The sequence below is a fragment of the Lissotriton vulgaris genome, chromosome 6 (assembly GCF_964263255.1).
Source record: "Lissotriton vulgaris chromosome 6, aLisVul1.2, whole genome shotgun sequence".
NCBI classification, from domain to species: Eukaryota; Metazoa; Chordata; class Amphibia; order Caudata; family Salamandridae; genus Lissotriton; species Lissotriton vulgaris.
Window position 1 is genome coordinate 1,628,769,857 of NC_141694.1, and position 26,958 is coordinate 1,628,796,814.

The window sequence follows — 26,958 nt, forward strand, 5'->3', positions numbered from 1 at the left end:
TATTGAAGATTAGACTAGGTATCAACAGTCTACTTCACACAAAGAAAAAAAGTCTTATTCAAAGCATAAACCAGCTTTGGGCAGTAGGTTTGCCTATGCAAGACCTATTGGCATTGCCAGTTTAAAAAATATATGTATTTTGCACAGCAGCACAGGCTGCTGTCCAAAACTGAAATCCTCACCTGTGGCGATTTAAAAAATAATAAACCACTCTCCCGACGGCCCTGACATTCTGGGGCCGCCTTTTTAAGTTTTCAAGGAAGTAAGAAACCTTGAAATTACCATTGGCTTTAAGCTATAAATGAATGCCCAAGTGGAGAAGTTACAAGATCAAGAAGCTTCATTACTATGAAAACTCTGCAACGCATAATCCCACACCTAGGATTCTACTCGAGGTATAAGCTACTATCTCTCTTGTACTGTATAATAGATCACCTCTTTAAACTTAAAAAGTCTACAACAAATTCAAACTTTGCTGCCAGGCTACTCCTACATGTAGACCACAACGCCCCAGCCTTAAGGCCCCTATATTGGTTACCCATTGCCAGAAGAATTAGTTTCAAGCTGCTCTGTATCACACACAAAACACCACATGGAGCAGGACCACTTCATCAGAAAGAAAATCACAAAACGCATACAACAAAGAAACCTCCACTCCAGATTGGCACTCTTCTTCAAAATGCCAGCATTCAAGAATCAAAAACATGGGTGGAACATCTTTCACTTTTCAAGCAGCCAAACTATGGATTTCATTACCCCCAAACATAAGATCCACAAATAACCGTCTTATCTTCAGGAGATTACTCGAGAGCTGGCTTTTCCCTGTTTGACACCCTTATTCAAAATACAAATGTACAGCAATAGTATGCACAAGACAACAATGGTGCATGTATGTGTGTATACTTTAACTATATGGATGTATTCAGATACGTGCATCCCTTTGTAAAAATGCACATATTACTTATAAATACAAATATATACACTTTCTTATATTTATGCTCAACAAACATATTTTACTTACGGCTAACATATATAAACTCATATTTATTAAATGTATATAGGTTATTACATAAATACCAAATGTATTTGACTACATGCTTATGGATCTTTATTATGATCACTCAAATCACAACATATATTAATGCAGAAAGTATGTGTAAATGTTAACTATTCAATATACTTCTAACAAAATCATCAATTCATCAAAATAATAAAAACAAATACTAATTAATGGAAAAACCCCAAACAAAAATGAGTATGTATCGCTCTATGTATGTTTGTGTTTGTGTATGTATGTATGTATGTATATATATATATATATATCTATACTAATATAAAGAGAGAGCCCAAACCTTTGAGGCGGGTAATCTCAGGAACCACAGCACCAATCACAAATCCCCAATACAGCGTTGGAAAGGGCAGTTGCAGCAGAAGGACATAGGCTATGCAGACGCCCACCATATACATTTAAAAGGTAAAAGAACCGTGCCAGCAAAGTAGTCCCTTGTGGGCGTGTCTGCATTGTGCTGTGGGCGTGTGCTGGGGCGTGACAAACGCTGGGGGCGTGTGGTACGTTCCGCCCTTCATGCCATGTCTCATATTGTGTGCTAATCCCACCCTGCTCCCTTTAAATACCCATGCAACCCATAATCATAACCCACCCTTACTCAAAATACCCCAACACCCTTAAACACTAACCCATCTTGACCCTATAAATATACCCTGTACCCCAAAACCCAAACCTATCCCTAAACCCTAAAAATACCCCTGTACCCCAAAACCCAAACCTAGCCCTGAACCCTATAGATACCCCTGTACCTCAAAACCCAAACCATACCCCTGAACCCTAAAAATACCACTGTACCCCAAAACCCAAACCTACCCCATAACCCTAAAAATACCCCTGCACCCCAAAACCCAAACCTAGCCCTGAACCCTAAAAATAACCCTGTACCCCAAAAACCAAACCTAGTCCTGACCCCTAAAAATACCCCTGTACCCCAAAACCCAAACCTAGCCCTGAACCCTTAACCCTTTCGATGCTCATGACGGAATGGTTCCGTCATGACCACGCCCGTTTCCGTTAGGGCTCAGCACCCGGCGGTAAATCGTACCACACTCAAGGTGTTAAAATACCCCTGAACCCCAAAACCCAAACATACCCCTGAACCCTAAAAATACCCCTATACCCCAAACCTATCCCTGAACCCTAAAAATACCCCTGTACCCCAAAACCCATACCTATCCCTAAACCTACCCCTGTACCCCATTACCCAAAACTATATCTGAACCCTTAAATTACCCAAACACCCCAAAACATATACCTCAGTACCCCAAAACATATACCCTATACCCATACTTACCTTATCCAAACATTTAAAAAAAACATGCTTTTACCATTCATGCATTTACAACGAATTTCGTTGTAAATGTATGCGTGGTAAAAGCATATAAAATGTAATACCATGCGTTAGAATGGCATTGCGGAGTCATGGTACTTTCGTAATGAAAGAATGCGGAGTCATGGTATGCGGAAAGAAAGTTGCAGAATAATGGGTTTTCACCCTCCCCCGGTAAGTACATTGGTGGCACGGCGGCCCACATCTCCAGCATCATACTCATATTTTTTCGCCACCCATTAGAAAAATGCACAGGTCTCTTCTCATTGATGGCCAGCACCGACATACACTTTTAGACACACCTCCCACCACAAGTTCTAGAATTGCGTACTTTAGAGCTGGGGAGCTACGTTCGAATCTCGGCATCAGCTCAACATCCTGTGATTCCAGGCAAATCGCTTTGTCTCCCCGTGCCTACCACAAATGAATGTGTTCTTCTGTAATGTAAATTGTGCTCATGCCATGTTGTTGAGTTCACGCTATATAATATTGCAAGGAAAAATAAAGTAGGGAAACTCGAGTTCACACACTACTGAACGCGCACTCTTAAGTGCATCAGCAGTGCACTGTGAATCGGAGTGTTTTACAGGCCTGTCACAGATAAGAAATGCTATCAAAACGAAATCCTCCAAAACAATATACTACTGGCCGGCAGCAATTCATACCCGGACAACGTCGGGACGGGCTGCTAGTATGTATATGTATGTATGTGTAAATATGTATATATGTGTGTATATATATATATATATATATATATATATATATCTATATATATATATCTTTATCATTACATCCATATACAAGTAGATCAATACATAAATGACATATAAGATGAGTATATGCTTATGGATTTATTTTTCCTATAATACATCTGTAAAAAATATGATTATAAAAATTGTATCTTCAAATTCTTCACTATTAAATTATTGAGGGACAAAGATAAATTTAAAAAAAACATATTTTAAAACTAAATTTAGAGCAAAAAATGAAAGGCCTTCATTTGTAAATATATATCAATGCATGTACATATCGAACTTTATCTAGTACAATTTTATATCTCCTGCTTTTTGCCATGTGCATATTAAAATCTCTATGTAAGTATACCTCTTGTGTGGTCATGTATCTACATATTTATATATTTTTCTCCCACCACAGAGGAAAAAGAAGTTAACTAATCTCCCCAAACCTCATCAAATCACCATCTATGACTCATCATTTCCCTCTTCCAAAATGTGCCCTACATCCACTCTAACTTAACCCACACCTCTTTTACTACTATGAACTCATAAACGATTCTTTCCAAACTCTTCACTCCTCTATCCATTCTTTTCATTCGACTAACACTCACATGTTTTCTACTCCCATTACTCCTACTCCCATTACTCCCAATAACAATTTTTATTTCCCGCTATTAAACCACCACGAATCCACCTTTGCATTCCGTAGTAGCGTGCTACTCACCAATAAGCCTACTCAATACCTCGTCAGGGGTGGTAAGCACTATATGAATACAACTACAATTACTATTAAGCCATGTTGCTCAGCATCCCATGGCGGGAGGGACGCCTGGCTGCCAGGGTGACATCGCAAACTTCGGAAGGAAGGTCAAAAGCTGTCAACTGTCGCTACTCAATCTCCACACAAGGAGGTGGAAGCTGGACATGTTCGGGTGGAGGACCGTCCCCTGTTGCTGCGACAGAAGATCCTCCCGAAGGGCCGGTCTGATCAGAGGATCGATAGCCATGCTTAGGAGCTCTGGGTACCAGACTGTTTGTGCCAGTCCGTGCCACAAGCAAGACTTGGGCTCGGTCACGCTTGATCTTCTTCAGCACTTGGGGCAGAAGTGGTACAGACAGAAAGGCATACAGGAGGCCACAACTCCGCTTGCAACAGAAAGGGTCACCAGGTGAGCGCCGCATTGGAAACTCCAACGCGCAGAAGTGCTGACATTGCGCATTCTCTTTGGTGACGAACAGATGTAACCAAGGGGCTCCCCACTGCTGAAAGAGATCTTGCACCACCTCCGAATGAAGATGTCATTCGGGATCCAGCAGGCACCCACAGCTGAGTTTGTCCGCTCTGGCGTTCAGGGAACATGACAGGTGTTGAACCACCAGGGTCATGCCCTGATGTTCCTGCCATGTCCAAAGGCGAAGAGCTTCTTGACAAAGGGTCCAAGACCCCACCCACCCAGATTGATAGGGAGCTCTGACTCCGCCATAGACCAGACTCCTGTGATCTCCACCTCTCCCAGGTGGCCGCCCCATCCCAGGAGTGATACATCGGTCACTACAGTGAGGTCTGGTTGGGGAAGAGAGAGGGATCTGCCTCTGACCCAATCCTGGTTTGTTAGCCACCACTGCAGTTGTTGTGCAGTTCCCTCGAGATCTGGCCATAGTCCCACTGCAGAGCCTGAATGTGCCATCTGGCATGATGCACCAGCAGGAGGCCATGGGGGCCTGCAGCCTCAGGGTCATTCACCCCGAAATCCGGGATAGAGGCTGAAACATCGTTATCATAGCCTGAATATCCCGAACTGGCTGATCGGGAGAATAGGCCCGAAACCGCACTGTGTCCAGAACAGCCCCGATGAAAAGGAGCGACTGAGAGGAGAGTAAGGTGTGACTTCAGAATGTTAATAGAGAACCCGAGTGAATGCAGGAAGTTCGCCGTAGTCTGGAGGTGGGAGACAACAGCCCAGGGCGAGCCCGCCTTCAACAGCCAATCGTCAAGATAAGGGAAGACTGTATCCCCTGATCTGTGCAGGTGAGCTGCGACCACCGCCATAACTTTCGTGAACACCCGAGGGGCACTGGTAAGGCCGAAGGGGAACACAGTGAATTGAAAATGCTCGTGGCCTACTGTGAACCGTAGGTAACGTCTGTGTGCTTGCAGGACGAAAATGTGAAAATAGGCATCCTGCAAATCCAACACCACCATCCAGTCTCCAGGGTTGAGGGCAGATAGAACCTGAGCCAAGGTTAACATTTTGAACTTCACTTTCCATAGGAAGCGGTTGAGGGCCCTGAGGTCCAGGATAGGACGCAGGCCTTTGTCCTTTTTGGGCACCATAAAGTAGCTGGAATAACAACCTACTTCTGGTGCAGGGACCCTCTTCATAGCTCCCTTGGCCAAGAGAGCTGAGACTTCCTGGCGGAGAAGTGCCAAATGGTCCTCTGACATGCGATCGAAAGACGGCGGCATGGAGGGATGGGTAGTTCTGAAGGGGAGAAAGTAGCCCCTTCGGACTATCTGCAAAACCTACCTGTCTGACGTGATGAATTGCCAGGGGGGGAGGTGATGGCCAATGGCTGCTGATGGGCCTGGGAGGTCAGACTAGGAGTGTTTGGAGGCTGCTGTGGGGGAAAGGGTGGAATGGCCCGCCCACTGGTTCCCAGACCCACGTCGCTGGGTCCCACGTCCGTGGCCATGGAGAGGCTGGGCTGCTTGTGTGGACCGGTGGCTAGACTGGGTCAGACCTGGTGGGGTACCCCTTCCGTAGTCACAAAAGGGGCAACAGGCAGACTGTGGTGGGCAGGAAGACTCAGCGAGGCCCAAGCATCTGTCATTAGCCGAGAATCCTTGAAGCGCTCTAGCTCAGAGTCTGCCTTGTCACCAAAAAGGCGAAGGGCTTGACCAGCAGGGTTGATTGAACATACCCCAAAAAAACAGATGTCCTCAACCGTGCATAGCGCCGAAGGGCTACCGACGTGGCAATTGTTCTGCCTAGTGAGTCGTGGTATTCAGTCCAGATCTGATTATGAATTTGGTTGCGTTTCTCTCATCCGTCACTGCCTGGGAGAGAATGGTCCGGGCCGCCTCCGGGCACTGAGGCAGCAACTGCGCAACGGTGTCCCTGACTGTATGGGTGTAACGGCCCAAGTAGGCACGTGGTATTCATGGTCCACAGTGCCAAGCTGGAGGAAGAGAACATGCGCTTTCCAAGATGATCCAGCTTCTTGGATTCCCTGTCCTGGGGTGCAGAAGGGAATGAGCCCTTGGAAGAGGAAGTTTTGACCATGCAGCTCTCAGGGGAAGGGTGTTGGGTGAGGAAAATGGGAACGCCCGGTGCCAAGCGGTAGCCTCAGGCAGTCGTCCATTCCACAGGAGGCCTTGTGCTGGGATTTGACCAAGGGCTCAAAAGGACGTTCGTGAGGGATTCAGAGGAAGTTGCCGCCGGTTGAAGCACCTCTGTCAGGAGGTTAGTCCTGACTGCCACTGTAGGGAGCTCCAGGCCCAAGGCCTCAGCTGCCCTACACACCACCACTGCATAGGACACATCCTACTCCGTAGTCGCGGTAGGGGGAGAAAACAAGCCAACGTTTGGCAAGGTGTCCAGACCTCTGGTGTCACCCAATTCCTCTCCAGTCCGGTTCTTCCAGCTGGCCTGTCAAAGGGCCCAGCGACCCCCTCCCAGTCCTCATCACCAGCCTCAGGGCGATAGGGAACACCTGGGATGAACAAGGGATCAAAAGTACCCTCCGGCATCAGATTCAACGTCGGTCGATCCAGCTCCAAGCCAGGGAAGGTCCAGGGCCCACAACTGGCTCCACCGGACACAAAGGCACACCAGCGGAGTCAGGTTGCCCAAAGATTCAATGAAGGGCTTCATAGAACGTGCGAAGTTGGGCAGGGGACGCCCTGGCTCCCAGAAACGGGGGGAGTCGTCCCTGATTCAGGCACTGGAGACGGATTCTTAGAGCGACGACGCTCCGGGTCTCAAGTCACGTCAGGCAAGAAGGCGACGAGCGATGGTGCTTCTTCGCTGCCTTCTTGTGTTTTGACTTACCCGAAGAGTGCGAAGGCTTGGAGTTGTCGTGACACCGCAACCAGTTTCGAGACCTTCCCTTTGAGCGAGATCGGGAGCCAACTGCCGCGCCTCCAAAAGCTTTCAGGACTGCTCCCGCGAAAACTTCAGATTCATTGCCCGACGGTCGGAGCACGATTTCGGGTCGTGGTCGCGCTCCAGGCACCAGAGGCACACAAGGTGCAGATCCATCATAGACATCAGCTTGTGACAGAAGTCACAAGGCATCAAGCCGGTCTGTCGATGGAACATCCCTTGTGCACCAGGAGTCAAAGACTCGAAAAAAGACGTCCACAAAAGTGGAAAAAGTTTAGTCAAAAAATGACTAAGGGGCAAGCTTTCACCAGATCTGCCCTAGGCTGGCGCTGAAAAAGAAACCACTTAGGTCAGCGTGCAAGGGTGGTATCTAAGTAGGTACCACAACATCATCCTGGCAACCACAACGCCACCTTTCGACTCGCAGGGGTACTGCTAAGGGAAGAATTCTCCGGATCCAGTCTGACGCCTGGGGGTAATTCTAAGGTAAGGAATCTATAACAAATATGTCTCTTACAGATACATTGTTAGCGAAGGTAAGTAACTTGTTCTTTATGATCCTTAATACTCCCAAATTCCGAGTCTTTGTAACTGGTGTAGGAAGTACACCCAATCTTGCGGCCAGCAGTTGGGGGGGTTCCAAAAAGAGGGCTGGGAACCAAATAGCAGAACTTCTATATTTCCAGAGTTCAGCTTCAAACAATTCTCTTCCATCCAACCACTGACTACCAGCCTGCAATAGCGGAATCTAGACCCTACCCCATTATCACCACTTGCCAGAGACAAAACCGTTCGTGTGTTCTCTGCATAGGAAGCAAGGGAAAACTCAATAGATCTTATTCATTTAGCTAGAGAGGTGACATAAACATTAAGTAAAGTAGGACTAACCGAGGACCCTTGAGGGACCTCACAGGGTAAAGAAAAAGGCTGGGAGACAAACTCACCAAATGCTACGAACTGTTCTCTGCCCAGGAGGAAAGAGCTTAACAGATCCCAAACTGTCACTGATCCCAATTATTACCAAATTATCTATCTGCCGCTCTGGTTGATGGTGCCAAATGCTTCTGATAGATCTAATAGGATGAGGGCTGCAATGCCTCCCTGGTCTATTGACCACCTGATCTCCTCAGTGGCTTTAATTAGTGCTGTCTCAGTGCTATGGCCACTATGGAATCCAAATTGAGTTGGGTCTAGGAGATTATTATGTTGAATGTGATTAACTAATTGCTTATTCATGAGCTTTTCAACTATTTTAGCTGGCAAAGACTTAGAATAAGTTGGACGATGTTGGTTAATTACGAGGCAATAGTTTCAGGAGCTAATTTAGTCACCCTCAGAGGGCAGTGTTTGGGTGGCAACCCGGATTTAGTAGATTTAATCAAAGTCACTACTTTCTCCTTAGTTGGAAGGGTGAACTCTTTAAAGTTCTCAATCTGTACATAACTAATTTAAGGAATGAAATCATTAGAGAAGGGAGTGACAGGTGCTGAGAGCCCATTATGCACTTCAACTTTGTGGTGAAAAGGTCAGCTAGTGTGTTGCAAAATGATTGACTTGTTTATCAATGTATTGGATGTTTCCAATGTCAATTTAATAATCTGAAATAGTTATTGGATAGGGATTTTTGCGGCTTCTATCTTTTGTGTAAAGTAAGATGTTTTTTCCTTGATAATCATGTCCTTATAGTCTGCTGAAAACGTTTTATATTTAGTTTTCTCTAACTCGCTATAATGTTTTCCCCATATTTTTTCCTGTCTCCTGCATCTGTTTTTGGTCTAAGGTCCTCTGAGAACCAGGGAGCTAAGGGATTGCATCTCTTAGACTTTGACACTCTGACCAGTGCCCATAAATTAGCAGTTTCTCCCAGCCGTTGTGTATAATTTGAAACAGCTGTGTCTTTGTCCTCTGACCACGCCAGTACCCAAGCCTCTAACTTTCGAATAAAAGGGTCCTGTGGAATTTGTGCCCAGCTTGTGTGGTCATTGTAAGAGGGAGAACTATGGCACTGTGATCTAATTGATTGTAATTTAGATTAAATAGGACTGCACCGTGATCTGCCCACCTTAAGAGAAGAGTAGTTATATTGACTAAAGCAGTATTTTTGGTAAACCAATACCGTCATTGTTATGTCCGGTCTGGTGTGTTGGACCTTCTACAACTTGTTCAAGGTCTAGGCCTTACGTGGTTTGCAAAGGGGCAGCTGTATCACTGTCTGTGACTCTAATGGAAGGGAAAGTCTCAGGACTGTGTAGTCATTGGCTCAAAGGAGACTTCCAATTTCCTGTGCAAAGGATTCTCTGGGCTTTAATGACTTCAGTATGGAAGAGACTGCCTCACAAAGTGATGTCCGTACCGGATGACAACAGACTGAGGGATCAGCTCTATGAATTATGCTTAAGTGGTCTATCATGGCATACCCTTCTGGAATAGCCGGAAAGTTTACCTTCAATAGGTACTAAATATCCCTGCACATGCTTAATCACTTTTCATTATAAGTATGTTAGACGCCTAGTTGCACATTCCCTATGCCTTTGTAGCACTTGTTAAGTATTTTTAGATTTTGATTCCAGCATGATTTCTTCCATGTACAGGAACATATAGTATCCGCCCAAAAATATTTGTACCAAAGTTAAGTAAATTGTTACTCTATTACTTAGTCTATGGTGTATGACTTTTGTGTCTTGCTTCATCAGTTGTTTCTCGATGTTTACATGGCTTATGATTAACACTAAGTGGACCATTTCTCAAGCGTTTCCTGATCTTTTATTTTAGAAGAAAATAATGAGTGGCAAAAAGCAGATGCCATATGGACTAAAATGCAGGAAGAAAACATTATACCACGAGAGAGAACTTTAAAGGTATTAGCTGATCTCTTCAAGAGAAATGGTCAGGAAGTTCCATTTGACGTTCCCGAGGTAATTAAATATTTTACTTCGAGTTTGCCTTTATTTTATGTCAATGTATATCAAACATGCGGTTTTCAGCATCTTTGATACAAAAGATAACATTTCTGTATTTGATATACTGTTCTTTATTTTTTAAGAATTGGTATGAAGAAGCTGTAGCACCAAAAAATGATTACTCTTCAACATCTTCGGCAGATGCACTGTATCAAAAGAAGATATTTGCTCTCTGCAAAAATAATAATGGGAAAGGTAATATCCTGTAATGCTGACCGAATCAGAGGGCATAATTATTATATATGCCCTGACTTCTATTACTTTTTATTTGTATTTGTTGAGTGCCCCTTTTGAATATTTAGCAGAAGACCATAGAGACATGTTTCCGGCTGAGGAGCTCTTACTCATAATCCGCAAGTTTAAGCTGTTTAGCAGTATCTGATGAGCTTGTAGAAGGTTCAATTTCTGTTCTGGTGCCTCAAAACCGACAGAAGAAGTTTGAGGTTGCATAAGAGTCCCAACATGGATATCACTGTGGCATCTTGGCAACTGCACTCTTAGGTTGGTTTTGACTTGCATCGACGACTCTAGAGTCACACTAATGTTGATTGGTGCGTTGACTTGATAGAAATTACCTTGGTCTCTCATTGTCTAAAACGGCAGAGAGAATGGCTCTATTGACAACCCGGACTGATACATTGCCTACTTAAGTGGTGAGAAAATGATTTTCCTAAAGCAAGAAGATCTCTAGCCGTCTAACCTCAGGAGGGGAGATCCAAAAGCATGCTTATCTTACAAATGTGTCTGTGGAAGGTCTCAAGATTAGAGGTGATGCCCTTGCCAATGAGATAGTGGGGCTGACACAACTACTTCAATAACCGTGAGAAAAAGACTTGCTGTTCATTTGACATGGCTGATGATTCTATTGTTCAACCACTTGACTGTCTTATCGAGCCACAATTTTGTGAGACGTTCAAGCTTAATTTTTGGCAACTTGAAATACAAGCCCATATGTGTTATATACTGTGTTTGACTGCTCTTGATGATTGGATTTCCTGCACTTGTTTAATTACTCTAGCTAGTCAGTGCTATTTTACTGCTGTAGAATACATACAGAAACCGTACAAAAAAAGACCATTAAAATTGGTGTTGATCCCTGCGGTGTTAATCGACCACCACAATGCTTAAACACGTGCTTTTGGATTGAACAGATCAGGATTCAGCACCTCAACCCATTGCCCAGCAGTACTTGTAAATTGTAAATTGATACTTGTATAGCGCACTACTCACCCGCAAGGGTCTCAAGGCGCTTGTACGAATACCGCTGTGGAACCCATCCTGGCTTTCCCTGTGAGGCGTCCACTCCTGGGCACCCCCAAGGTGGAGGCCAGGCATCCTTAGCGTTGTGGGGGCCGTTGTGGAGATTAAACAAGCTATTGCCCAGAATTGCAGAGTGGGACTCCATGATTGGAATAGGCACCGAGGCCAGAATTATCAGGTCCGTGGAATTTTTGAGCCCAGGACCCGCCGAGGCGGGGAATTGAACCCTGGTCCCGGGCTAGACCTCTGCATCAGGGTCTGCCGCTCTAACCATTGAGCCACACTTCTCCACTTGTAATTAAGTCTATGATTAATGTACAACTGGTTAGCAGGCTTTTGCCTTTCAGTTCAGCCTGTTGAAGTTAAGCCCAGCTGAACAGAGTACTCTGCATTCTTAAAGACGGCCTTAAGCCTTGTTCATTCAACATGCCAGTTTAGGGAAAAGGCATGCCTCTCCTCAGTATCAGTTCTCCTTGTTTGGAGTGAACCGATCGGGTATTTAGCACTTAAAAATGCCATTACCTTTAGTTATATGTACACATCCAGAAAAGTAAAGTGGGTGAGGGACTGGACGATGTTTCATTTATTTATTTCATTGGGTAATACTGATCATTGTATTAGTTATAAATGGCAAAACTGTTGTAGTGTTATTTGAAAAGCAGGTTTTTGCTTTACATCTTGGGTGATGCCATATTGCGCGCTGTAGGGAACTTGAGATGTTCACTAAGAATGTCACTACACCAAAATGTGGAGCGGAGTCTCTCGATGTGAAATACGTCCCTGGTAAATAATTCAATGTGTACCCCCGAAAGAGTAATGATATGTAGCTTTTAATGAGGGTCCGATAACAGAGTATGTTTAAAGAGGATACATAGTGTTAACGTTGAAAGATGCAGAATGTTTTGGAATTCAGATGTTTTGTTTTCCACATCATTATACTCAATGTATTTTTAATTTTTTGTTTCAGAAGCTCATGGCATTTTTCTACACGCAGAAAGGAGTGGAATTGTATTTAATGCAGCCACCTATTCTAGCCTGATAAAAGCATTGCTCTCAGAGGGTTATTTAGAAGAAGCCATGAAAGTGAAAGAGCGGTATGTTTTGTTGGATTTTTTAGTGAGCATTTTTTATTCCTAACATTTATCAAATAACTTTGTGATGCTTACACGATGCAATTCATCAGAAACAAACAGACTTTCAGGCCTCTAAATGTTTTTGTTATACTCTTGCCAGAGGCCTGCTCTCGGCTGACCAGTTCTTCCTATTAGACCAAAGGTGCAACTTGATTTGTTATGGAGACAATGTGTTTCCGTTGCCGTCATCCAAGATTTTAATTTCCATGCCTCTACACTTACGATGTCTAATGCTAGTCTGCCTTTTTTTTATGTTGAAAGCCTTATTAATAAGTTTTAATTTGGCATGTGTTCAGTCTGGTTAAAATGAGGTGTTCGTCTGACAGAGCTAAAAATGATTTCCTTATCCACACTCAATGAGTTAGCATAACACAAGATCTGTGGCTGAAAATGTCGTCATCAAAATTAATGTAAGCCTGTTTCAATTTTTTCTACGGGGTTCATAGCAAACCATCAATTTTATTTTCATATCAATTTACATAGTGCTGCAAACATTCAAAGTCTTCTGCACCTCGTTGAAAGCAGCCATGCAAAAAGGTTTTACTTCCCATTGAGATATTTATTAGGAGAATAGCCATCATAAATGTTCTTGCCTTCAGGGATTCAAAGGGAGTCCAGTAACTGGGTGCTCTGTCAGTCCAAAACTCCAGGTCAGTGTCCCCAACAATTTTACCCCTTTCAAAGCATCGCTGAGGGTCTCACTTACAGTTATCGTCAAGGTACAACACCATAGTCCTTTTGGGTGCAGGGTAGAGGAGAGCAAACCACTGAGCCTCCACTCAGCAGCCTCCAAGCTACTTTAGTTTACCCTATGTGGCACACAACTGCCCCATTGGAGGGCAATGTCACTCATTTTATTCACAGGTGGCAAGCCATAACACCCAACAGGTGGGTCCTGCAGGAGGTTTAACAGGGCTATGCCCTGCCATCCCTTTTCATCTTGCTGCATCTTCCACCAACATCAGAAAGTCTGTCAGAGTACCATATGTTCCCGGTTCTGCAAAACGTTCAGGTTATTTTACAGAAAGAAGCCATAGAGAGGTCCCTGACCTCAGACCTGAACTAAGTGTGACTCCTGTTATATTGTGCTGAAAAAGAGCAGAGGCCTTCTTCCCATGTTAGATCTTAAACCTCTGTTTCCTCCTGCGGAAGGAGAAATTCAAGATGCTCCTGCTGGCCTATGTACTATATGCCTTAGATCCAGGAGACTTGGTGGTTGTGTTGGACCTGCAGGACTCCTATTTCCATATCCCTGTTCCGCAGGCCCACAGGCTCTACCTGCAATTCAAGGTGAGCCACAAACGTTTTCAGTTTGCTATGTTCCCTTTTTACCTCATTAGTGCACCTCAGGTGTTCCCCCATGGTGATGGTAATGGTCGCAACCTACCTTCAGAGGTAGGGGTCTACCTGTCTTCCCCCATCTTGACATCTGACTGATGATGGTGAGCTCACCCTAGCCAGTCATGGACCACCTCTAGATGATGAAGAACCTTCTTACATCACTGGGATTCACGTGCCAAACACTTGACTCCTTTCTAGAGGCTCCCTTTCATTGGAGTCATCCTGGATACATTGCACTTTCAGGCCTTCCCTCCGGAACATTTGGACTACGATGCCAATATTTTGGCCTCGTCTTTGGTCTCGGTGAGGATGGTGACTTCTTGGCCTACTGACTTTGTGTTCTTGCTCTTCGTCCATGCCAGATAGTACTTGCAGGCTCTGTAGTGGAATTTCAAATGGGACCAAAACCAAGGGAACCCGTCCGATTTCATCCAGGTGTCATAGATGACTGCAAAAGATATACAGTGGTGGCCGTTTGACTGCACTTGGACCTGCTACAGACCCCTCTCCTTACTCCAGTCAGAGTGGACAGTGATGACTGATGTGCCACTGCTGGGTTGAGGAGGTCATCTGGGAGAGATGGAGATCAGAGGACTGGTCTCCAGCAGAGACCTGCCTCCACATAAGATTGCTAGATTTGCAGACCATTTGCTTGGTGGTCAAAGCCTTCCTGCCCTCCAAGAGGAGGCTTGCTCATGTCCACAAAACAACGCCATTGCCATATGGTATTGCAGTAAGCAAGGCAAGGTGAGGTTCTGAGCTATATGCCAGGAGGCCATTTGCTTCTGGTTCTAACTGAATCGTCAGGGCATCTTCCTGGTCGTGAACCATGTGGTAGGAGCTTTGCGAGTCAGGGTAGACAAACGTAGCCAGCAATGACTAGTGACTCACATACGGCAGCTACACTCTCAGGTGGTGTAGAGCTGCTTCCAGCAAAGGATGTGGCCTAATGGCTGGAGGGGTCGACCTAGAAGCTGGGGAATAGCGTTCAAGTCTCGGCAGGGAGGCTAAACATCCTGTGATTCTAGGCAAATCACTTAATCTCCCTGTGCCTAACATAATGTTTTTGTCTGGCTGTAACGCATGTGGTGCTCATGTAAAATGCTTTGATACCTTCGGGTCGCGTTTGTGCTATATAACACTCCCCCCTACTCATACCTACCCCCCCCCCCCCCCCCAAACCACACCCCTAAAAAATAGGGAGAACTCTGGTTAGATCTTTACACCACAGTCGAACCTGCAATGTCAAAACATCTCCGTGTTAGAGTGCCCAAGAATGTTCTCTCCTAGGACATGTATTCATGCTATAGTGGAGCATGGGACTACTATAAACCTTTCTGCCTCTTCTGTCCAGAGTTCTAAAGTTGGTCAGGAAAGACTGGACCCATGTCATCTCATCCTAGTGGCTTCAAATTGGGCCACAAGTGTGGTGCCTGTAATTGTTGTCTATGAGCATTAGTTCTCTGTTTAGACTACTGCTTTCAGAGGAGCTTCTCTTGCAATAGCAGGGCAGAGTTTTTCACCTGAATCTGAGCAATCTACACTACCATGTGTAGATATTGAGTGGTGCAGTTGACTGCGTTTAGTCTACTTCTGGGGGTTGTGAATGTCATTCTGCGGCCTGACATCCCCTTACAAAGTTCATTTACACCGGAGGCTTGGACTAATTTGTGGCCTGCTTTGGAACACACAATACAGACCACTTAAAAGGCAAACTGTTGGATGTTTAATTGCATGTTTTGTCTTTGGCCCAGCCAGGCCTTGTAGTGTGAACTTTGAAAGTAATTTTTTTTTTTATCCTTTCGGCCTTTTGCATTTGCCTGACCAACTGTCTTTATTTATATTACCTGTTGTGATGTTGTTAAAGACTTGACACCCATGTTCCCACCCACACAGTTTTAAATGCCACAGTAGGCTTTAATTTGGACCTGTCCTTCCCCTTGTGCAACCAGTTCAAGCCAGTGCATAGTTGCTTGTTGCGTCTTCTGACTCTGAAAACGATCTTCCTCGTTGCAATCACCTGGGCTTGTCCCATGAGTGAGCTCCAGGATCCTCTTATTGCGGCTTCCCTACTTCACCTTTTTTTCCCCAGACAAACTGGTGTTAATGAACAAGGCACCCTTTTTGGCAAAAGCCATGACTCCTTTTCATGTTAGGCAATCCATCATCCTCCAAACTTTCTTTGCTCTACCTCACTTCTCAAAAGAGGAGAGTCTTCATTGTCTGGACCCCAAAAGAACCTGAGCTTTTATATTGATCCTACCAGAAGCCATCTGGAAGAGAATCACAATTTTGTGGGGATCTCAAGGGCAAAGAAAAGTATTTTTCGAGGTGGATTATCCTCCACATTAAGACCTGATGTGCATTGGCCAAGAATCAGCTTCCAGAAGGATTGCTCGCTAATTACACCAGGGCCGAAGTTGCTAGCACTGCGTTTGCATGCAGAGCGCCATGTTCTTGATATCTATTACGCTGCGGCATGGGCATCAGTGCATATGTTCATGAAGCACTACTGCCAGTCTGATGGGAAGGGTACTTTACCCATTCGTTCCGGCACATTTTGAGCTGAGTCCACTCCACAGACCCTGCACCTTTAGGAGGTACTGCTGTAGTTTCTATTCTAAAGGTGAAGAATCAGTGGTTCCATCATGAGAACATGTTACTTACCTTCAGTAACACTATTTCTACTGGACGCTCTTGTCTAACCTCAGATTCTTGACTATGCTCCCACCTACCCATTCTGTGAAGTGGTCTTTTATCACCATCTAAAAATATCCCAAATTAGAGATATGCATACTGGTATCTTCAAGTGTTCTATGCTCTGTGTCCAAGACCATGCAAAGATTCTATCAAGGGGTGGTGCTTAAATCTGGCGCTGTCTTTCACTGTGTGGGCAGAATGAGGCAAACGCGGAGATGTATGGCACAACATAGCTGCACATGGTATCCAACTTAGCACATGAAGAATATTCTAGATATGAGTAATATGCCATTTTATAAGTATCTAGCAGAAAGAGGGTCATCCAACATTAACTTGTTCTTCTAGTTCTTTCTGTTTAACATTGTAGGTACCCAAGTATAGAGTAGTAGTGTGTGTGGCTCCTGACGGAGTCTCAAGCACAAATGCCTAGAAAAGATAAGCTATGGGCCCCTCCACACTTAGGTTGGCACCGGCAAAAGGCTTCAGAGCAGGCAAGCCTCAAGGCAAGAGCATTGAAATCCAGCAACCTTTGGCCCTGAGCCACACCAATGGCATTGAAAACCATCCGTCCCATCCAAAGCCAACGCCAAGGGCTCCATCTTTGACTTTAAAAGTCTCTGCCAAAGCAAACACCTTACTTGAGCCTTAGCCAACCTCCAGACCCTCGTTGACCTCTGGAGTTATGGACATCGAAGCACCGATACTGGGGAGGCTCCAACAGAAAGTGAACGCCAGACAATAGTGCCTTTTTATTCATTCAGTCCCAGGCAAGATCAAAGTAAAACCGCTTCCACCACACACTCTGGAACCTCTTCCCCGAAAGATGAGACTGGCTTTTGAGGGGGTTCCTTCTTCCAGTCCTTCCTTCCCAATGCCAATAATGGAGAGATACTGGAACGCCGTCGGCCCTCTCCCTCTGTCACACAGTCCTCCTCCACCATAAATCTTCTTATGGGGATACTCATCAAAGTCATAAGCACTGAATAGTCCCGCCCTCGTGCGGGACCCCGGAGCAATAGCCAGATATATATATATATATATATATATATATATATATATATATATATATATATATATATATATACATACATATACATACGCAGCCCTAAATAACCATACTAGGCTCAAAAGACTGCCCCCAAATGCCTGAAAAATCTTCACATTTGTTAAATAAAGACATATAAATTACATTATATGAAAATGCAAAAAATGAAAGCACTGCCTTTGTTGACTTTGAAACACACAACCTTTATTTTCAAAGGTAAAACAGGCAGGATCATAGAGGCAGCTTTAGCCTAGATAGGCTGCATTGTAACAATAGGAAAAAAACTGGTGCCGTGCCTTTGACTCCAGGCTCCCATCATGCACCACAGGTGACAGTTAGGTCAGTTCTTTTTTCCGCCTCCTTCTGTGAGGATCCTGGAGCATCGAGCTTGCCAGTTGGTGTATTATTTCACTTTCTTCTGGTAGTTCTTTCAATTTTTTGTCTTTACTCAACGTCTTTAGTCATTATCTGACTAAATCAACAATTTTTTGTGTTTTTTTGGCCTTTTTTTCCAGTCACAATGCCGGCCTTATTTATTAAGTGTCCGGCCTGTGGTAAAAAAATGTCCAAGACAGACACACATTCGGTCTGTGTGGCTTGTCTTCCATCTACACACAAGCCAGAACTTTGCTACCATTGCAGCAAGTTGTCAAACAGAACTTTAAGAGAGAGAGAGAAGAGCAGGCTTCAGTTCCTGCATGACAGAGGAGAAACCGTGAGTTGAAGAGAAGACTTTCACTCCAGGAAACCTTCTTCTCAGCAAAAAGAATGTAAGGAAAGAGGGGAGAAGAGAAAACATCGTTCCCCACAACTTCGAGGGACAGATCTTCTTCTAAAGTTCTGGTATGTTCAAAATCGTCGAAATCAGCGTCACGTCTTCCGTCGAAGTCGCCGTCGAAGAAGAATTTGCTGTCGATGAGAGGTGAGAAACGCCATGAGCATAGGCGATCCAAGTCTGGCTCCCCTACGGCTACGAGAGGACGGGACTCGACGTCGTCTCATCGACGTCGACGTTCACTGTCGAGAGGCTCGAAAGGTCAGTCAAGGTCGCCATCAAGAGGCGCTATGACATCGACGCCGAACCGGGCATTGGAGGTTTCGATGTCGAAGAGTCCAGGTCAGGTGGCGTCGAGGCACACGACGCCGAGAAAAGCGCCGTCGTCTAGGCACATGACGCCATCACCTAAGAGACACTCGACGTCGAGGAGGTCGCCGTCGAGAAAGTCGACGCCGAGGGTGTCTCCGTTGAGGAAATCGTCGCCGAGGAGGTCGTCGCCGAGGAGGTCGCTATCGAGAAGGACACCTTCGAGAAGATCGCCTTTGGAAAGATCGACGTCGAGGAGACCGCGATCCAGGTCTCCTGCAGCTAAGAGGCCTAGAACGGTTTCTAAAGAACGATCTCAGGTTTCTGTGGCTTATTCTGGGAGTACTTCTTCCTCCCCTGGGCTGAAGATTGTACAAATCTCCCCAGAGCCCTCAAGAGCGCCTTCACCTACAGGGGCTAATACCTCTCCACGATGGTTGGGAGAACTAAGAGGCTGGAAGATAAGGAGAATCCACCTTCCAAGGTCTAGGTCCAGGTCGCCGGTGTCGGAAAGGCCGTGTCAAGATCAAGGTCAACTCTTTTACGAGTGATCCATTCTCCTGTGAGGCGTGAGCGTACTCCGCAGAGGAAATCTCCATCAGCGAGAAGGCGGACTTCACCTTCTCCGAGGTCTTCACATCACCGTTCATCCAAGAGACGTGATACGAGATCTTCGACAAAGTCTACGGATTCAAAGAGAAATTACTCACCGACGTTGTCGTCGACTCCTCCAAGTAGGATATCGCCGATTGATGACATAATCACATTTAATGAGGTTCTTTGTCGTGGAGCAGCGAAACTTAATATAGAAATGCCTGTCTCTACTGCGAAGACTACGGTTATCCTCGAGACATTGCATCAAAGATTATCGTCAAGACCTTTACTTCCTCTGGTGCCAGGTCTATTGGAGCCTGCTGAGCATAAGTTCTTGACTCCTGCTTCTTTGGGAGCGGTTCCCTCACGAATCGCAAAGAAGTATAGGGCTCCAGACAATGACCCGTTATTTCTAAGATCTGAGCCACAACCTGATTCGGTCATCGTCTCAGCGGCACGTAAAAATCAGAACGGGTCGACGTCCTCATCTGTTCCCCCAGACAAGGACAGCAAAACTATGGATTCGGTAGGGAAGAAAATGTGTGCCACTTCTGCTTCCTACATGGAGGTCGCCAGCGCCTCCGCTTTGTTGGGTCGCTATGACCGCGCACTTTGGGATTCCTTATCCCGGTTCGCTGAAAAACTTCCCAAAGAAGACAAGAATGACTTCCTGGAAATCCTTCATGAAGGTGGGCTAGTGTCTAATCAGGTGATTAGCGCAGCTGCGGATGCTTCCGATCTGTCTACGCATGGTTATGCTCATGGTCTTTGTGCAAGGCGCTAAGCTTGGCTAAGACTTACGGGCCTTAAGCCTGAAGCCCAACACCGCATTTTAAACCTGCCGTTTAATGGGAAATCGCTCTTTGGATCTCATGCTGACGATGAGATGTCAAAAATGAAGACAGAGCTGGATACTGTGAGAGCTGTAGGTCTCGAAAAGAGAAAGGACAATTTTAAGAGAAAATACTGTCCTTATGATCGGAGACCGGGCCAGCAGAGGGTTCAAACTCCTCAATGGTCTTCGCAGCAAAATCAAGGAAGATCTCAGTTCTCCCAGCGTCGTCCTGGTAGAGGAAGAGGCGGCATATCCAGACAGTCTGCTCCTGGAAACAAGCAACAACAGCAAAAGCAGTGAGTGTTTGCTTCCCCTGAGCGCGTTGACCACTCCGGTGGGGGGAAGTGTGCGTTTTTTTACCTGGAGGAGTGGAAAAACATCACAAACGACAAATGGGTGCTGAATATTGTGCAAAATGGATATGCAATCAGATTCAAGTCTCCTCCCCCTTCCATTCTTCCTCAAAAGACTGTATTCCATCGACTTCACCTTTTGAAGCAGGAGGTGTCTGTGTTACTCCTAAAGAAAGCCATCGAGGAGGTCCCAAGGACACAACTTCGACAAGGAATTTACTCCCGTTACTGTCTAGTTCAAAAGAAAGGTCCAAACAAGGAGTTCAGGCCCATACTCAGGCGCCTCAATCAGTTCGATCGGCGAGAAAAGTTCAGAATGCTGGCGTTACATCAAATAATTCCACTTCTGCATCAAAAGGACTGGATGTGCTCCATAGATCTTCAAGATGCGTATTTTCACATCCCCATTGCCCCAAAGCATCGGAAGTTTCTAAGGTTCTGCATACAAACCAGTCATTACCAGTTCGCAGTCTTGCCCTTCGGGCTAAAGTCAGCTCCTCGCACCTTTTCAAAGTGCATGGCAGTCGTAGCGGCTTTCCTAAGGAAGAGACATATTTTCGTCTATCCCTATCTAGACGATTGGCTGCTAAAGAGTGCCTCTCCAGTTCTACTTCAGCAGCATCTCGCGTTCTGTATTCATCAGCTGCGAGGACTGGGTCTGCACGTGAACTTCAAAAAGTCTATCCTCAATCCCACGCAGAGGATTCACTATCTGGGCGCACTTCTGGACTCAAAGGACGCAAAAGCGTATCCTTCGGAGGAGAGACTATCCTCCACTCTCCTCAAGTGTCAAACAATGTTAAAGACTCTTCGACCAACGGCCAGACAGATTTAGTCGCTGCTAGGGTCCATGGCGCTTGCATTTTCCTCGTTCCAAACGCCAGGCTGCACATGAGGCCTCTGCAGCAGTCGCTGGAGGATCAGTGGTCCCAGTTTCAAACCGTTGGAAAGACAAACTGTCACTACCTCTGTCGGTGAGGATCTCCATTCAATGGTGGATGCAGCGGAATCATCTGGTTGTGGGAGTACCTTTTCAGGAGGACATGCCCAAACGATCCCTGGTGACAGATGCGTCCCTGCAGGGTTGGGGTGCCCATCTGGAGTCACTTCAAGTTCAAGTAGTGTGGTCGGAGAAAGAAAAGTTGTATCATATCAACATGTTGGAGCTCAGAGCTGTCCATCTAGCTCTCAAGGCTTTCTTCCCTGTGCTCAAGACAACCTCTCTGCTTATTCAGACGGACAATACAACAACGATGTACTATCTGAACAAGCAGGGCGGAACAAGATCCAGACCCCTGTCGCTGGAAGCACAAGCAATCTGGAAGTGGCTTCTGGCTCGGGGTATGAAGATTTCAGCTGTCCATCTGCCCGGTATTCTCAACGTCCAAGCAGACGAGCTAAGCAGACACTTCGCAGAAGCACACGACTGGGTCTTACAAGACGAAGTAGTAAGAGATGTCTTCCAAACCTGGGGGTTACCAGAAATCGATCTCTTTGCGGACGCCGAAAACGCAAAATGCCGCGTCTTCGCATCCAGGTACCCACAACGAGGATCCAAGGGGAATGCTCTGTGGATAGGCTGGTCAGAGACATTACTCTACGCTTTTCCACCGATTCCACTAATTCCCTTAGTGATCAAGAAACTGTACAAGTCCAAGGCAGACATGATTCTGGTAGCTCCGGATTGGCCTCGCCAATGGTGGTACCCGGATCTCCTGCATCTCTCCAAAGTGCCGCACAAGAGGCTTCCTTGCTGTCCGGATCTGCTGACGAGAGAGAACGGCAGGGTGTTCCACCCCAACCTGACGTCCCTGAAGCTAGCAGTATGGTACCTGAGTTCGTCCAGTATGGTCATCTAGGTCTCTCTCAGGACTGTATGTTCTTTTTAAAAGAGGCAAGGAGAGCTTCTACAAGAAAGACCTATGCTTTCAAGTGGAAGCGATTTTTCACGTGGTGTGCTGCTGAAGGTCATGACCCGGTTCGAGGTCAGGAACAGGGACTGTTACCATACTTACTTTCTTTGGCCAAAGCAGGTTTGCAGTTTTCATCTATTAAGGTCCATCTGGCAGCAATAACAGCATATCGAAAGTCCCCTACTCAGGTTTCTTTCTTTCAAATGCCAGTTGTGAAGGATTTTCTAGAGGGTCTCAGGAAGGTGTATCCTCCCGTGAGGGCCCCCTCTCCTCCTTGGGAGCTTAATGTGGTTTTGTCTAAGTTGATGGGTCCCCCATTCGAACCTATACATAAAGCTTCTCTTCAACATCTGACATGGAAGGTCTCCTTCCTTGTGGCGATCACTTCTGCGCGCAGGGTGAGCGAGATTCAGGCTTTTTGTGCAACAGAACCCTATCTCGTTTTCCATGCGAATAGAGTGGTGCTTCGGACTCATCCGAGATTTCTTCCTAAGGTAATCTCAGATTTTCACATAAACCAATCAGTGAAACTACCTACGTTTTTTGCTAATCCGTGCTCTTCAGCAGAAAAAGCTCTGCACTCTTTGGATTTGAAAAGGGTTTTGAAGTTTTACCTTGATAAAACTAAAAGTATTAAAGTCTGATCATCTGTTTGTGAACTACGGTCCTCTGAATACGGGCTTGCCTGCTTCTAAGAGGTCCATTTCTAGATGGATTGTGTCATGCATTTTGTTATGTTATCAGTTATTATTACATTTCTTATATAGCGCCAGAATCGACCCCCGAAGAGGTATCTCCGCGCTTGCCTTGGGAACCCGTCCTGGTTTTTCCCTGTGTGATAGCCCCTAGAGGGCATCCCCAAGGTGAAAGCCAGGCATCCCGCCGCGGGGGGGCCGTTGTGGAGATTAAGCAAGCTTAATGCCCAGAGTTGCATAGTGTGAACCCATGATTAAGTCAGGCACCGAAGCGAGAATTATCGAGTCCGTGGACATTTGAGCTCAACACCCTGCCGCGTCGGGAATCGAACCCTGGTCCCGGGTCTGACCTCTGCTTCAGGGTCTGCCTGCTCTAACCAGTGAGCCACACTGGCACGAAAGCAGCTCCCGGGTAGACCGAGAGCGCACTCCACTAGAGGGAAGGCTGCTACTATAGCAATGCTTAAAAATGTTCCTGTGCATGAAATTTGTAAGGCAGATACGTGGCGGTCGGTTCACACCTTTGCCCGCCATTACTGCCTTGATTCTGATACTTAGGCGGATGAGCAAGTTGGTCAGGCATCCCTGAGGAATTTGTTTGGGTAATACATATAGTAGTGTGATATTTAGAAGTTCTGGTGTTCGTCCGCAGGGTATGGGATGGGCTTGCTACTCTATTCAATGCTTATGACTATTGATGAGTATCCCCTGGAAGAGAAGGATTAGTTACTTACCTGTAATCCTAGTTCTCTTCCAGGGGTATACTCATCAAAGTCATAAGCACACCCACCCTCCTCCCCGGATGAATACCAGAACTGGCTATTTTACATGTTACCCATGCTGTGATTACACTGTTATACGCCGTCCAAAAGAACTGACCTAACTGTCACCTGTGGTGCATGATGGGAGCCTGGAGGCTCATAGAGGTCTTAAAGGCACGGCGCCAGTTTTTTTCGTATTGTTACAATGCAGCCTATCTAGGCTAAAGCTGCCTCTATGATCCTGTCTGTTTTACCTTTGAAAATAAAGGTTGTGTGTTTCAAAGTCAACAAAGGCAGTGCTTTCTTCTTTGCATTTTCATATAATGTAATTTATATGTCTTTATTTAACAAATGTAAAGATTTTTCAGGCATTTGGGGGCAGTCTTTTGAGCCTAGTATGGTTATTTTGGGCTGCATATATATATATATATATATAGATATATTTTATTGGCTATTGCTCCGGGGTCCCGCACGAAGGCGGGACTATTCAGTGCTTATGACTTTGATGAGTATACCCCTGGAAGAGAACTAGGATTACAGGTATGTAACTAATCCTTCCTCACTCCCTACAGGCTCATGCCCCCCACTGATGATCCTTATGTTGACTACAACATGGATCCTCCAGTCGACCCTTATCTAGAACGTTAACTAATCAGGCCCTCAACCTCTGAAGACAGCACATCCTACCATTAGGTCATTCATAGGGCTCCAGACCTTCACAAGGTTGACAAGCATGTCACCCAGGAGGAGGGTGACTTTCTGCTAGTAACACTCCCCAGATTTGAGCATCCTATCCAATTCCACCCCATACTAAAGTGCATTCTAAAATCTGCTCCCCAGACAATTTTAAGTAGTCTTTCAAGGTAAGAATAGTCACCCTGAGGGTCGAAAAGAAATTCAAACCCCTCTCCCCGACCCAGCATACATAATGGGGCAGGTTCTAGCTAACTTGCTGGTGGTGCACATCACCCGCTAGCACTCCTCTTCCCAGGCCACTGTTTATGCTCCTACTCCTCCAGAAAACAAGAGTAAAAAGACGCTGCAGGCAAGAGACTGGCAGTTAGAGCACATCCCGTTGGCAAATGACCAGTTTAATGGCGCTTCTGTCATGCTATGACAGGGCACAGTGGGAGGCGAGAGCTCCTTAAGCACCTCCCAGAGCAGTACAGGAAGCAAGGGGTAGAGATAGGGTTTCAGTACAATTTCCAGTAACAATATCAGCTGTGTATTAGACGCCGAAGACAGCCTCAGTGCCATCACTTCCATTGCCATACTTGGTTGCCGTGCCTGGATCTATGTCTACTTGCTCAAGCCCAAGGACCAGGAGCATATCCTCAATCTCCTGTCTGATAAAGAGTACATTTTCGGGCCCCAGGTTGAATAGATGCTGACGGCAAAAGCCATAGGAGCACTTCAGACCACCCCTTATAGCGGCTCCTTTCATGAGGAGCAACCCAGAGGGAGTGTAAAAACGTTCCTGCTTGAGCAATTCTACTCCTACCCAAGACAGCAGCAGACTTAACACATGCAAACCAGGAGATGGGAACAACAGGGGTAGGGGCAAAGTTGGCTTCCAGCAAAGGAACTGCCACGGCCAAAGTGTTTCTTACCTTGCCACCCCTGCAATTACATCTCACCTGTTGGGTGGGGGGGTGCGGGGGAGAAGAGTACAGTACCTCCTCTCTTGCTGGGAGAATATCACGTCTGGGAAATGGCTCCTAACTGTAGTCCAACATGGCTCTAGCCTCGAAAAACAAACATCCTTTCATTCATCCCACCCAATTAACACACACTCAGCAAAGAACGCAGGAAGTGAAGGCCCTCCTACAAAAGGCGTAGTAGAGAGGGTGACCGGAACCCCTGTGGAGCGGCTTCTGCGCTCTTTTCCAAAATGATGGCTCTCTGAGGCCCATGCTCAATCTAAAGGTTAAAGGGCTTAAGAACATTTTCACATGACAACTGGAGGATATCAACCCTCTTCTTCAACTGGGCGATTTCAACTACTTCTATTTGCACATGCTTATCCACCCTTCATTTGAGGTCAGTGGACCATACTACCAGCTCAAAGTACTTGCCTGCAAGAGTATTTACAAAGTGCCTAGCAGTGGTGGCTGCACATTTGAAAAGAGAGGGCATTAACGTATTTTCCTCACTCAACGACTGGCAGATCAAGAGCAGCAGCAACCTGCAGCATCTAGCACAACTTCAAACAGTGGTGTCCCTGCTCCACAGCCTGGAATTTACCATAAACGATACCAAGTCGCACTTGCAAACTGTTTAGAACCAACTCTAACTTGGGGCAGTATTGGGCACAGTTACAGGGAAAGCTTACCACAATGAACCGAGAGTTACAGCCTTTCGGTACTTGCTTCCTCTTTTAAAACCCAATCTTCTGCTCTCTGTAACTGACTGTAAAGTGTGGGTGGGTCTGCACACCGATTATAACTAGGTTTTGAGTTGTAAAAAATCTTTTTATGAGAATTTATCAAATTGTTTGCGTGCGGTGCATTGGGAAAGGGTACCAGATCCCCTAGTTACAATATCAAAGCTGAGTTCTTGGAAACCAAGGACTATGCACTGCACAGCTCTAAGGCAATCATGCCTGTATGTATTGCTTCAAAATGTAAACACAAGTTCAGAAAAACATTTATTGTTATTCTCCACATGTATTTTCAGTCAATAATCAAAGTCATCCTGGGCTCAAAATCATAAATATGCAAAGCATTTAGGTGAATTACTGCACAAGTTTTATGCAATTATGCAAATCGGAAAGTGAATAATCAAATTGAAAAAACTCAAAACAACCCAATGCATTTCGGGTTCACCATGAACCCTTCTTCAGGGGTTTTTAACAAACAAAACTAGAGATATTCAGGTCCTTCGGGATGGTTCAGAAAGAATCTACAACAAGAATATACAATAATCAGAATTAAAATTGGTGTAATACATATTGCTTTCAATTAAACCATCACCTTTCTCCTCAGGGTTTGCATTTTCCGGAATATCGAAATGAATAAGATATGTGAAAGGGGATTTAACAAG

General features: G+C 45.6%; 1 protein-coding gene across 1 annotated transcript in view; it reads left to right on the forward strand.

Annotated features, from left to right (window-relative positions):
* The window catches only part of LRPPRC (leucine rich pentatricopeptide repeat containing), a 675,215-nt gene that overhangs the window by 522,356 nt on the left and 125,901 nt on the right, over positions 1-26,958 (forward strand). Inside the window, exons 28-30 of the mRNA XM_086927797.1 lie at positions 10,015-10,157; positions 10,286-10,397; positions 12,430-12,556. Of these exons, the coding sequence (XP_086783923.1) occupies positions 10,015-10,157; positions 10,286-10,397; positions 12,430-12,556 (382 nt within the window). The remainder of the gene's footprint in view (positions 1-10,014; positions 10,158-10,285; positions 10,398-12,429; positions 12,557-26,958) is intronic.